The 12,308-nt window shown below is 42.4% G+C and overlaps 1 protein-coding gene across 1 annotated transcript in view; it reads right to left on the bottom strand.

Annotated features, from left to right (window-relative positions):
• LHFPL6 (LHFPL tetraspan subfamily member 6) overlaps positions 1 to 7,512 on the bottom strand; it is a 45,397-nt gene extending 37,885 nt beyond the window's left edge. The window contains exons 1-2 of the mRNA XM_063315625.1: positions 7,252 to 7,512; positions 4,806 to 5,404 (exon numbers count right to left, since the gene is read on the bottom strand). Of these exons, the coding sequence (XP_063171695.1) occupies positions 4,806 to 5,202 (397 nt within the window). The 5' untranslated portion in view covers positions 5,203 to 5,404; positions 7,252 to 7,512. The remainder of the gene's footprint in view (positions 1 to 4,805; positions 5,405 to 7,251) is intronic.
• Between the last annotated feature and the right edge of the window lie 4,796 nt (positions 7,513 to 12,308).

The raw sequence follows: 12,308 nt of genomic DNA, 5'->3' as shown, positions 1-12,308 counted from the left end.
TATGAAATGCTATAGGCTGAATATGTCAGGCAGCTGTTTATCTGGAGGGAAAAGTGTTATCTAACATTTGTATTAAAGGTGGAATAAAATTAGCTATATGCTATATTCATACCATCTCACCTCTCTCTCAGCAAGTCCAGGCACGTCTGGGAAAAAAAACTGCTCTGAAATCATGAAGATGCAGTACCAATCAGTGGTTGTGTTCACACCACACACCCATGGTATATTATAATTTGTGTGATTAATCTAAGTGCTTAGTTTATTTTGTAAATTGAGTAATAAGCTGTCCTACAGACTAGGTTTGCACCACAGACTGTGCTAAAATGTGATTGTCTGCTTGGTAGTTCAGAGCATTGTGTGAACAGAAGCACTGCTGGCAATGTAGGGCAATGGTTTGAGTCTGGAGAAGACATTTCATATATTGCTATCTCCCTCTTTTTGCATTTTCCCTATTACCGAATTCCTTATATGTCTTGCCTTTTGCCTGTAAGCCTGAGGAAAAGACCCGTGTTATATTTGCAATCATGCACAATTCCCCTCCATAGCCACTATGCATTGATTTTTAATTGTTGTAAGACACATTGAAAAAAAAAAATCTTAAAAACTACTGTAGAATCAAAATGTAATGAGCAAGAGAGAGAGAAATGCAGTATAACACAGACAAACACTTCAGTGTAGAACAAACAACAATCACCCAGTTACAGAATTTAGGGCTGTGTGAGTTTCATGGCTTTCACACATTTTAATGAGCCATGGGGGAATTCCTAAGACAAACATCTACCCCTGCAGAAAAGAGCTGGAGTTCAGTGCTTGTTTTATATATAATGAACCTCAGGACTAGCTGATTATTTCAGCTGCTAGGGAATTTCCCGATTGATCTATTACATTTATATCCCCATTTTTTAACTATTTCAAAGCGAATGACTCAGATCCCTGACACGTGGTACACAAATAATCTATCTGAAGCTGAAAGATGGGTATTATTTTTCACCTAGCACTCATAACAGAGGTCAGGTAAAGACATCAAAGAGAAAATGGAAGTGAAGTAATTTTGCCACCTCTTCAGATCTGAAGGTACAGGAAGAAGACTTCTAGAAATAGCTACAACCATACACATTTTACAGACATTTGGGTCTTATTCAGCCGAAGTCCTCCAATGTATTTTAGGCTGTACTTCAAGATTACCAATTCCTACTATTAGGCACACTTGACTTAAAGGAATGACAGATCAGACTAGGGAGAATGAAGTTGGGAAAGGGCAAAGGATTTGGAGAAAGGTACAGACCAGGAATCACAACTGAAGAGAAGAAGTTGGGAGAGAGACAAACCAGTTTAGAGACTAAGCAAACATAGAACAGTCACACTTGCTGGTAAATATTATAAAATTTCCAAGATGTTGCCCAGAATTGATAAGACCAAATCATATGAATGTCCAAAATAAAGAACTATACTGGGAATTGTCCTAAACTGAACTGAGCACAGAGAAAGTAACACCTTAAAAGGGCTGTGGTGTTAATGGCAAGAGGAGCAAATCACCACTTACTTAAGATGTTGTCACTGACCTTTATAGCCCCAAACAGCTTACAAAACTGACTGTGTAACGATTATGGTTTTAGCTTTTATTTATTGTTGCTTTTAATCCTTATTTTAATTCTTTATATTCTGTCCTGTTTGATATTTTGTGAGGCACCTTGAACAGAAAGGCAGGTATAAATCAAACCAGTGATTTTTCCATACATAAAATGCCCTGCAAATCCACCCCTGTAGAATAGAGATGCAGCCAAAGTAGTAGTACTACAAAATACAGCACAGGGGGAGATACCATCCAGTCAGATTGCTTTTATGGGGCTATTCACTCTGTTATTAAAATTGTGAAATGTGTAACCTTTGGGATGGACCATGCCTTGGGCACAAGCAGAACTTGCCTTTTATTATACACAAGGTTGCCAGGAAGTGTGCCTGTACTCCTTTGTTGAAACCTGGCTCCAGTGGGGTTCTTCCTTATGCACACTCACACACATTATTTTCTTTCTCCAATGCCTTGCTTTTCCCCAATTACACCTGTTGAGTACCTTTTGCACCATTACATATAAAAATGTTTTGTAAGTTATACTAAGTTCTTGGTGCTTCTTATCTTTGTTTCAGCGTCAAAACATGATGCAGAGTTTGAGCCCACATTTCCACTGGTCACTCTGTCCCCACGGAGCTGCAGGTCAAAAGCTGAGAAAATCGTAACGAAAGGCCTTTTGTATCTTCCGCCCAGTCATTGCCTAATTGATGGGAAACAAGGGGTTAAGCGCCATCAGTCTGAGTTGCTGTCCAAGTTTGGCCTATTGATTGGTGCTTTCCAGCCCAGGGTTGCTAGGGGCGTAGTCTGTCCCTGTTGTTGCGACTAGAGGGAATAGTCTCTGTCCGGCTAGTAGTTATAGTTGCCTGCCCTGTTTGCTCTCCTTGTCACATTGTTCGGCTGCTGAATGAAGGATCCTAGGATACTAACTAATTTGCATGGGGCAACTTGTTCCTCTCTACCAGACATCTTAGTAGGGCCACAGAATAGCACTGTCCAACCACTCAGTTATGAGAACAGGATAACTGGGCAAGGGAGCATCCAATACAACATTCACAACCTCATGAAGTAACTAGAATTTGTAAACTGGCACTATATACTGTATAGTTGAGTGCAAAGTACTACCCTCCCAATCACTTTGACCACATCAAAACTTTTAATTGTAACTATTGAAAGACATGTACTATTGATTGCAAGACAAATGTAAATTGTTAGGGTAGTTGTCCATTAATGAGAAAGGTGAAATTTGGTAAAAACAGTCTCAAAATGAAACTCCTACCTAGAAGAGTGTCAAAAATCATGGTAGAAAATGAGGACAAAACTCATTTCAAAAACAGGCAAGTATTACTGCACAAGCACCTATTTCTTTGGTAGAAACATGAGTTTTCTGGAAAAGTTCACATTAGAATCTTTTGAAGAAAGTTTTCCAGTGCCCTAAGTCAATGGAAAACATATTACAGTTTCATTTCTAATTAAATACAGTAAACAAAGCTAATTATGAATGTCTACTATGTAAATATCTGAGAAATCTTTCTCCTAATAGCTGAACTAAATAATTTATTTGGCAGAAAGAATGGAAACTGGGAGAGAGATATAATCAAGTATATTCAACGTGTTGAGATTCAACCCTTTCTTTGGAAATTATTTTATTAGAGATAATTATTTTAAACATGGCTAATTGAGTATATTTTCCTTACATTAAGAAAAATAATAAGGTACTGTTATACATTACAGCATTAATTTTAGTATGCCTGAAGAATTTTGCACATAAATTTATCTGTTTCCATAAAAGTCATTTGGAAAAGTTAATTAGAATTTAATTAGAATTGTCCAATTGAATTTACAAGGGGTTCATGTTACTTTATTACTAATTTATTTTATCATCCAGTACACTTTGAAAAGATGTACTTTGTGGAGTGGAAAGAAGAGATCCAGAAAAATTAGGAGAGTGGAATATTTTCTACTGACAGTGAGTTCCATTCTATATCTTCATATTTTTTAATTGGCTTGGATGGGAGTGGTTTTAAAGAGGAATTGCAGAGGCAGCCAGTAGTATTAATCCACTCTATCAGAACAGAAATTTGATGTACTCTGTGTGTTCTGCTAAATGTGCTGGATTGCAGTACCAAGAAGGTTTTTCAGAATGCTCAGGAGGGAGGAAATATGTCCACCATTAGCAAGCTGCTTGCATTTCTACTACCACCACCCTGGCATCAGAAAACAGAGTCCTCTTAAACTCATCTCAGCAGGGGGCAGCACTTGGCCAAACCTGTCCAAACTTGGAAGCTAAGCAAGATCAAACCTGGTCAGTGCTTGGATGACACACAACCAGGGAATTCCAAGGCTGGAGGCAAAATTGGGAAGTCAAAAAATATGCCAAAGAAGGGAATGGCAAACCACTTCTGTACTGTTGACCAGAAGACTAGCTGGATGTGTCTGTAAAGTTTAGCTCAGCTCAAAGGAGGCTTTCCTTTACCTCCTCACAAAATGTCATAAAATGTGACTCCTTACATAATTCTTGGTTTTTCTCCCCCATCACAGCTGCAGAAGTTTGAATTAAAAACAGCTGCAAACACATACACGCAAAGAAATAGGGAGTACAGCCACACACACACACACACACAAAGGAAAAATTACAATTAAAACCATATGGTCAGAAACAATAGAGGAAGCTATCCCTGAGACTTTAACAGACTTTGGGGAAGGGAGGAGAACACCTCTCAAAATATGGTATGAGTTCCACTCTAAATCTATCTACTACGAAGTAGTGCTGCCCACTTTAATATGAGCAGTTGAGGGTAAGTTCCAAGAAATACAATGGTCTGTTTAGTATACATGGTTAGAATTGTGATGTATTGTGTTCTCACCAAAACCATAAGGCTTCTTCCTTCAGGCAAACATGACTGAGTAGCAGTCAAGTACTCTTTCCCTGAAAGTAATGGGTGGGGAGTGGGGGAATCTCACTACTTCAGGGACAAGAGATTAGAGTGAACTCTGAAACAGTTTTTCCCCAAACAAAAATGATAGTACTGCAAAAAAAAAAAAAAAAAAGGTTCAGCACTGTAAATTCCATTCACTGTCCTTCTCCCTAAATACTGTATACCCCTCCCATATTGCGGAGGCTGGCCCTAGCAGAAAAATGAATATAAGAATGAATTTGATTTAGCAAGAACAATGCAGGCACTGTGTCTGTGCTGGCAGGCATTGGTTCCAAGGTCAAGAGTTTGCAGGTACTTACCTCCCAAGAATTGGATGCCTCCAGCCACCCTGCCTATAGTCCTGGAGATGAGCTCATACACACAGCATCCCATAAGTGCAGTGAGGGCCACCAGGAGGAGGAGGCCACAGCCCAAACCGGTCACCACTGTGCAGATCTGCCATTCCACACTGGGAATGGCCTGGAAGGATGCATAGCGTCCACACTGATCCACCATTACTGTAATCTGGCGGCTCTCATCTCGAACAGGATAAGAACATCTCCGGAAAGTGCCAAAAGAGACTGACTTCTCCAGCTGAGAACCCAGCAGCCAATAAGGCATGAAGAAACCCACACAGGAGGCTCCAGCACAGAGGAAGGAAAGCAAGGCCCAGATCACTCCAGTACAAGTAAGGCTAGAGGCCATTCTCCCAGTCATGATGACCCAAGGGAACTTGGAACGAAATCTGCCACCTGATATACTGGTTTTGAAGAACTGTGGGTAGTTCCTCAGTCCTGAGAAACTTGGAGTCCAAGGAAATCTTCCATAAGTGCCATCACACTCACTACTTTTATCATTAAGATTCCTGGAATGGCAGAGATGGAACTCCTTCTTGTTACTTCTTCATCCCCGATGGAAACTGTAATTATAACAAGAAGCATTAGGAAAGGGGAGCAGGATAAGAAAAATACTGTATATCATGAGTTCTTTCAACATGGGGAAAGGGACAAGAGAGGCAGAGATGGGAATGGAGTTTCGCTACAAAGCCAGGCTGGAGAATAATGCAAGAAATAAGAGAGTGAGGGCTGGGTTACGGCAAGAATAGCTTGCTCCAATCCAACAATCCTCTAACGGAGGTGGCTCAGAATGACAGGACGGGTAGTCCTGCCAGCCATAGCAGGAAAGCTGGGGAAAACTGCAGGAAGGTTACCAGGCCCGCCCTGCATACTGCCCCTATGGCTTTCAGAGTCATAAGGAGAAGAATCCATGAATCCCAGAACCCCATCTTTTGGTTTGGTGGAGGAACAGGTCAGCCCCTTTCACCTTCCTACCACCTGTGGTTGCCAACTGACAGACAAAAAAAGAGCTCTCATGTTCTTTTAACATGGGGAAGTCAGCAGAGGAAGCTTCATGGAGCCTGGAAATAGCATCACCACCTAACACGGCCCAAGTACTGATTGGCTGCTATAGGTCCTGTTACAGAAGGCAGCTGGGCAGCCCTCGCCTGCCTTGCCTTCTGACTGAGACAGCACAGGACCACCAAAAGTCTGGGTGACTGTTCAAGGGCAGCAAGTAGATACTGAAAGCTCTCACTGCTGCTAGTTAGTGGTCATCCATATGTTTGCAGCCCAGATCTGGTAGCCTTGCAAAATCAACCCTGAGTTGCATGGAAACCAGTGCCCAATAACACAGTGCCAGTAACCATCCCTGGAATTGTCAGAGAACACTTAGGTCAAAAAAAACTGCAGGTAAGAGAAATAAGACACAAGAAATAAGACAGCTATGGACCAAGACTTTTGCCTCCTATTATTCCTGCTTGAGTGGGGGAACAAATTGAGCTTCAAAGATCCTGAAGACAAAAAACCCGCAAAACCCAAATGGGTCTTGCCTTTAAAGGGAGCTGTAATTGGGGAAACTTAATGCTTTTATAAATTAGGCTCTGCCTCTACTGTTTTTCTCCTCAGAGTTAAGATGTCTGGCTCGGTCCCAACAGACACCAACCTGACCACCCCTCAGAACAGAAGGAAAAAGAATGGGCTTGACGGGATTTGGCAATAACAGGAGGAAAATCTGCCAGTCCTTTCAAACCCAACGCCCCGCCTGCACGCATGGCAATGAAGGAGGCCCGGACCGTGCAGAGGAGCCTTCTTTGAGCATCCCCAGCTTTTCCACCCACGTTGAAGCGAGGCGCACGCCGCCCCTCCCCCTCCCCCGGGTGCCTGCTTCGCCTGCTCCAGACGAGCAAAGGCGCTGCAACGGGCAGCGACCGAGAGGAAGAGGCGCGAAGGGGGAGGGGAGGGGAGGGGAGGGGAGGGGAGCGGCGAAAACAGCAAAAGCTCTTCGCAAACTCCCCCGCGCGCTGTCACTCCGAGAAAGTGGGGTGGGCGGGGGTCCCCGCAAAGTGCTGAGTCACGGCCTTTCCCCGGACGGCCGGGCGTCAGTGCCAAGGGGGCGCTTGCCAGCCCGCCCCGCTGGACCTGCCGCTAAGTTTGGGCTGCGCTGTGCCTCCCGCCGCCGCCTCGAAAGGGGACGAGCTGGGACTGGGAAGAACCGGGGCCGGTGTTGGGAAGGGGCAGCGAAGGCGGGCGGAGGTCCGGCCCCACCTTCCCCTGTTCTCAGATCTGGGGCAGGCAGAGCCTCCTTCGCCTTTTGCCCTGCACGGCTTCTCCGCCCGCCTTGGCTCGGGCCGGGCGGTGGTGGGCAGTGGCAGCCCCGAGAACCGGACGGGGACCGCATTCCGCCCCGCGACTCCAAGCCTCTACCAACCTGCCTGCGCCGATCCGGCCCGGGCACACATGGAAGCTGCAAAGCGCGGCCTCTCTGCAGCTGCTTGGCACGCGGCGGCGGCTTGGCTCGGGAGCGCAGGACCAGCTCCGGCCGCCGCGCTCGGTTTTAGGAGGGAAGGGCCAGGCAGGGTCCCAAAACCTTCGAGCGAGGAGCTCCGCCCCCTGCCACCTACAACGAGGAGGAGGGGGAGCTTCGCGCGCAGCCTTGTAAGGCGAAGGAGGACAACACCCGGAGAAAAGCGCTCGCGACGAGGCGGAAAACGGGAGTGCATCTCTCCAGCATCCCGGCAAGCGGGGAGAGGGGGGACCGCGCGGGAGGCTGAGCGAGGCGGCGGGGGCGGGGCGCCGGAGGTGTGAAAACAGCCGGGCCGACGTGCGAGAGTCTCACTTTTCGACGGGCCAAGGGAGTAGCGTCGCATAGCTGTTGCCCCTGAGCACAAGAGGTCAGGCGGAGCAAGGGGAACGGGCAGTGCTCAGAGCTAAGATCCCTGCAAGTATTGATTCGTTTGTCTGGCCGATAGGAGGGGCTCCTGGGAATCTCTTGGTCCCTCGGTTTCTTACAGAATAAAATGAGCAATTCATCCCTTTCCTCGTTTAGTTTTAGAAATGCATTTCATAAATTAACGGAAGGAAAACCATCTAAATCAAGCCTGACATTTGAAACCAAACTTGTAATCAACTATTTTTAGACCGCTAGAAAATGACTGAGTTTATGAACGTGGCTCTTCAGCGTTTAATGCAGTGTTAATACGCTTATCATTTTCAGTGTGTTTGTTATTTTTCTTAAAAACTCAATAATGTAAGAGAATTGCCTGCTATTGTCTGTTAAGCATTTAAGGATTCCAGTAAAAATGGTTTTTATTTATAATCTTCTTTTTCATTATTAAAGTGTATCCCAAATTTGCCATAAAAGTTTGAACAACTTTAAGTCTCATTAAATACACTACATTAAATTTATTTCTTTGACTTATATGCATTGCAATCACAAGAGACAGGGTGGTTTACAAATGCGCTATAATAACACAGTGAAACATCAACTGTTTGCTGAGCTTAAGTACTCTAACTCAAGGAAGTTTGGATATAAAAAAAAGCTGTTGCAATGGCTGTGCAGCTTGTAACATTAATGTGCTATATACACCATTTTAACTTTGGTTTCTGAATTGTTAGGCATTCAAAATCAAATCTAATTTAGAATGGTTGCATTTTTTTTTTCTGGAAACACAGTTCATTGTCTCTCAGGAACAAAGTAATATTGGCAGAAATAAGATAGGCCTTGGTTTTAATGTGTCCAGTATGCATCTCACATGTAAATTTGAAAGCTAATGGGAATTTGGTATGCATGTCTAGGGCAAAATTCTGTGTTCAAATTTAAAAACAAGCACAGGGATTAAGCTACGGCTTGCGCTTGTAACACCATACGTCATCTTGAATGTCCAACATCTTCACTTTTAATCGCTGCACAACTTTTTCCAGGCCAACAGCTATATGTGACCTTTGCTGGCATGCTGAGGACCACAATACTTTCTGAAAACTAATTGTGGGAAAGAGGGGAGGGAATTAAATTTGATTTATTTTCATGTAGAGATGATTTTTATTGTTTTTATTATTATGTAATTATGTGAATTATTATCCACATTATTATTATTAATCATGTACACATATTCTCTTTAATTGCTTTAAAAAAATTACAGTTTGATAATAACTTTTGGAGATCTCTGAAGGCTGCAGTCAAGGTTTTCAGGGAGTTCATACAGCCATGGGGCCTCAAGTTGGGCATCTTGGCTCTTACTCCTCAAGGTGACTTGCTCATTCCAACTATCTCTGAAAAAAGAGCGTGATGGTCATGCCCATATTTGAAGTGCGTAGAAAATGGCAAAATGTGATGCAGTAGTTCCCAGGAACTCTGAGAAATCAGAGTGAATGTAGATGTGTACACCTGAAGCATTATTCTGCATTCCAAATATAAATCCTAGTTCCAATCCTATAATTAGACTGTGTGGGGAGAAAGGAAAGAGGCTAAATGGATGGCAGAAAGGGCACTTGAAACAAAACCTCTTGAACATTGTACTTTGCTAGCATATGAAGCACCATCTACCAGGCAACTGTTTTGCACAACGCCCCCCAGTGAAATTTCATGGAGTTTGGGGAAATTCACAGTTGAGGGCTAGACCCATGTTGGCATTGGCCTCCTCTCTCATGATGCTCGAAGTCTGCCAGAACAGTTGGTAGTTTTATTTTGCCTTCTGCTATAGCTATCTCTGATCTCGGACAGGTCTTGGGCAGGGGCTCTTGATTCAATGAAGATGACATTACTGCTGGCTCAGAAGGCAGTTGATGGGTGTGATTTCAGGGATCTGTTTCACTCTCTTTTACCTTTCTTTGCCTAGTACCCTTTGAACATTGGTATCTAAATAAGCTGAAGAAAGGAATTTCTCAGATTTTATTCTTTGAATCAGTCTCCAAAGAAGCCAGAGGAGTCTTTTCTATGCACTGATCCGTAGCCTATTACTGTAGACACATCAGTGCATCGTTATGTCCAAGCAACAGTTCAGAACTTCAACAGTCTTGCTGCAGCTTGAAAAGAAAGATGCAGCTGAGAAACATCAGCACAATAGTGATACTCATTTCCACAAGTCTAGACCAGGGTTTTTCAAACTGTCTTCTACAGAACCCTACGGTACTGTAAGAACTGGATGGGGTTCCATGAGAGACTAAGAGCAAAAAAAAAAAGTTAACTCCAACACAATCAATTTTCTGTTGCTAGACCTATGCTTCTTGATCAGGGATTCCAGATTTTTTTTTTAAACTAGCAGGTTCCATAACCTGAAAACATTTAAAACCCCCTGTTCTAGACAACTTTCTCTAGCCAATTCATGTCACACTACTATGATGGACGCAGCCAGCCATGAAACACCATTTATCAGAAGATGAACTTGTGAGGTAGTTCTATGGCCTGTTAAAACCCTCAACGTTCTCCATCACAGTAGCTGTCCTTTTACTGCGTTTCCAGATTGTCCCAACCCACCGTTTTTATTACCAAAGAATCATAATGAGGTATACGTGGTGAAGATGGTGAAAGAGGCAGGCTTTGCCTGATGGCAGCGCCTGGTTTCCTTTGTAATTATTACAGTATTAAAACAATCTAAAAGAAGAAAACTGATTGAAACAGGGAACCTGGCAGGAATCTTGGAATCAAGAATTGGAGACTCTGGTTCTTTTCAACCAATGGACCCAAATTTTGAAGAATACTAAGTTTATGTCCTGTGATTTAAAATTGAAATTCATCCATCAAAAGATTTGTTTTTTTATGTACTGGACACCATATAGAATGTTTTGTAAAGGATGGACTAATGATTGTGTTGGCATTGCAAGAAATTTAAGGGCATTTTAACTCATATGTTATGGCCATATTCTTTGTATCCCTTTTTGGAGTAATGTTATACAATACAATACATTGACAGAAGCTCTGGTTTTTAATGATATGTATATTGTACTGAATTATATACCAGTTACTTAGAATTTAACGTGTTCAGAACAAGGATGGGTTTTCATGCTCTAACAATAGCAAAAAGAATAATCCTTAGGAGATGGAAAAATACTAGAATTCCAGGAATAAAGGACTGGATTTCAGAGATGTGTTATTTAGCAATTTTTGAGAAAATTATATATTTGGTTAATCAGGAAATGTCACATTCTCTCTCACTTAGGGAAAAAAAATTTGAACATGCTTGGTCAATATTAAAAGCTTAGTATTTAAAGATTTACAAAATCAGGTAAACTTGGGATGTAGTTGTAATTACAGTTTGTATGTGTGCATGTGTGCGTGCGTGAGAGTTTTTATTTTCTTGTTTAAAGTTTTTCTTTTGTGCATGGTGAATAGTTTATGTTAATTTTATATTATATTATGTATGTCTTTTTGAAAATGGATCAATAAAAGTATTTGGTTTTTGGCAAGAAAAACAATCCTGGCGGGTACAAAGGAAAATGTCCGTGAGACATCAGTGTCATGCACAGTATTCTACCTTCTGCTGAGATAAAGAACAGGGAACAAATAAAGCCCTAAGAAACCCTATAGATCAGGGCTTCTCAACCTTGGCAACTTTTAGATGTGTCTTAAAGTTGCCAAGGTTGAGAAACCCTGATCACCAGCCAAGTGCTAAGCATCAATCCTGCTGGGAGTACTTCAGGGAGAACTCAGTCAAGTGGGCTTGATCCACTGCAAACCACAGGAAAAATGTTTCCCAAGTTTCCCACCGACCAAATGTTCCAGAAGCACATTAGGGGCAGTAGTATTGAATGCAGCTGAGAAGCTTCTCAGAACCAACAGGATGTATCTGTTTTCTTTCCCTCTCTCTTCAGGAACTGTGTTCTGCATGATAGCATTCACAATGTTGGAGAATCAATAGATCATCTCCTACTGTAAAGATCAAAGTTTTACGTAACATCCTCAGGGCAGAAAAAAGATGTTAGAAATGTAAAAGGCATTTGCAGAATGTCATTGTTGTTTCCATGCTCTTTATCTCAGGTCAGTGCTTTATCAGATACTGATCTGATTGCCAGAAACAGACCCTTAGGGTGACTAAACTCACAAGAATGAGTTTAGTGAGCATCAGGGCTCACACAAAAGCTTCTGAGCATTTACTGTATGTAACATGCTCCAAAAACTGAGAAAAGTGACTTAAGGTTTAAATCAAGGTAGGGAATTCCCCCCCCCCCATTCACACATCGACAATTTTGAGAGCATGTTGTAGACTCTTACCAAATGGTTGCTATGATGGGCATATATATTAGAAAATCAAAGCATCTTTTCTAACCCTGAACAGTATATTTATTTATTTATAAATTTATTCACCACCCATCTCTCCCCAATGGGGGGACTCTGGGCGGCTTACAATAAAACAAGATTAAAATATAAAACCATTACAATTAAAAATACAATAAAAACTAAATATAATAAAATCTACATGGCACGCGGTGGCGCTGCGGGTTAAACCGCTGAGCTGTCGATCGGAAGGTCGGCGGTTCGAAACCGCGCGG

This window comes from Candoia aspera, chromosome 1 (genome assembly GCF_035149785.1).
Source record: "Candoia aspera isolate rCanAsp1 chromosome 1, rCanAsp1.hap2, whole genome shotgun sequence".
NCBI classification, from domain to species: domain Eukaryota; kingdom Metazoa; phylum Chordata; class Lepidosauria; order Squamata; family Boidae; genus Candoia; species Candoia aspera.
This window is presented reverse-complemented; position numbering and strand designations above follow the sequence as displayed.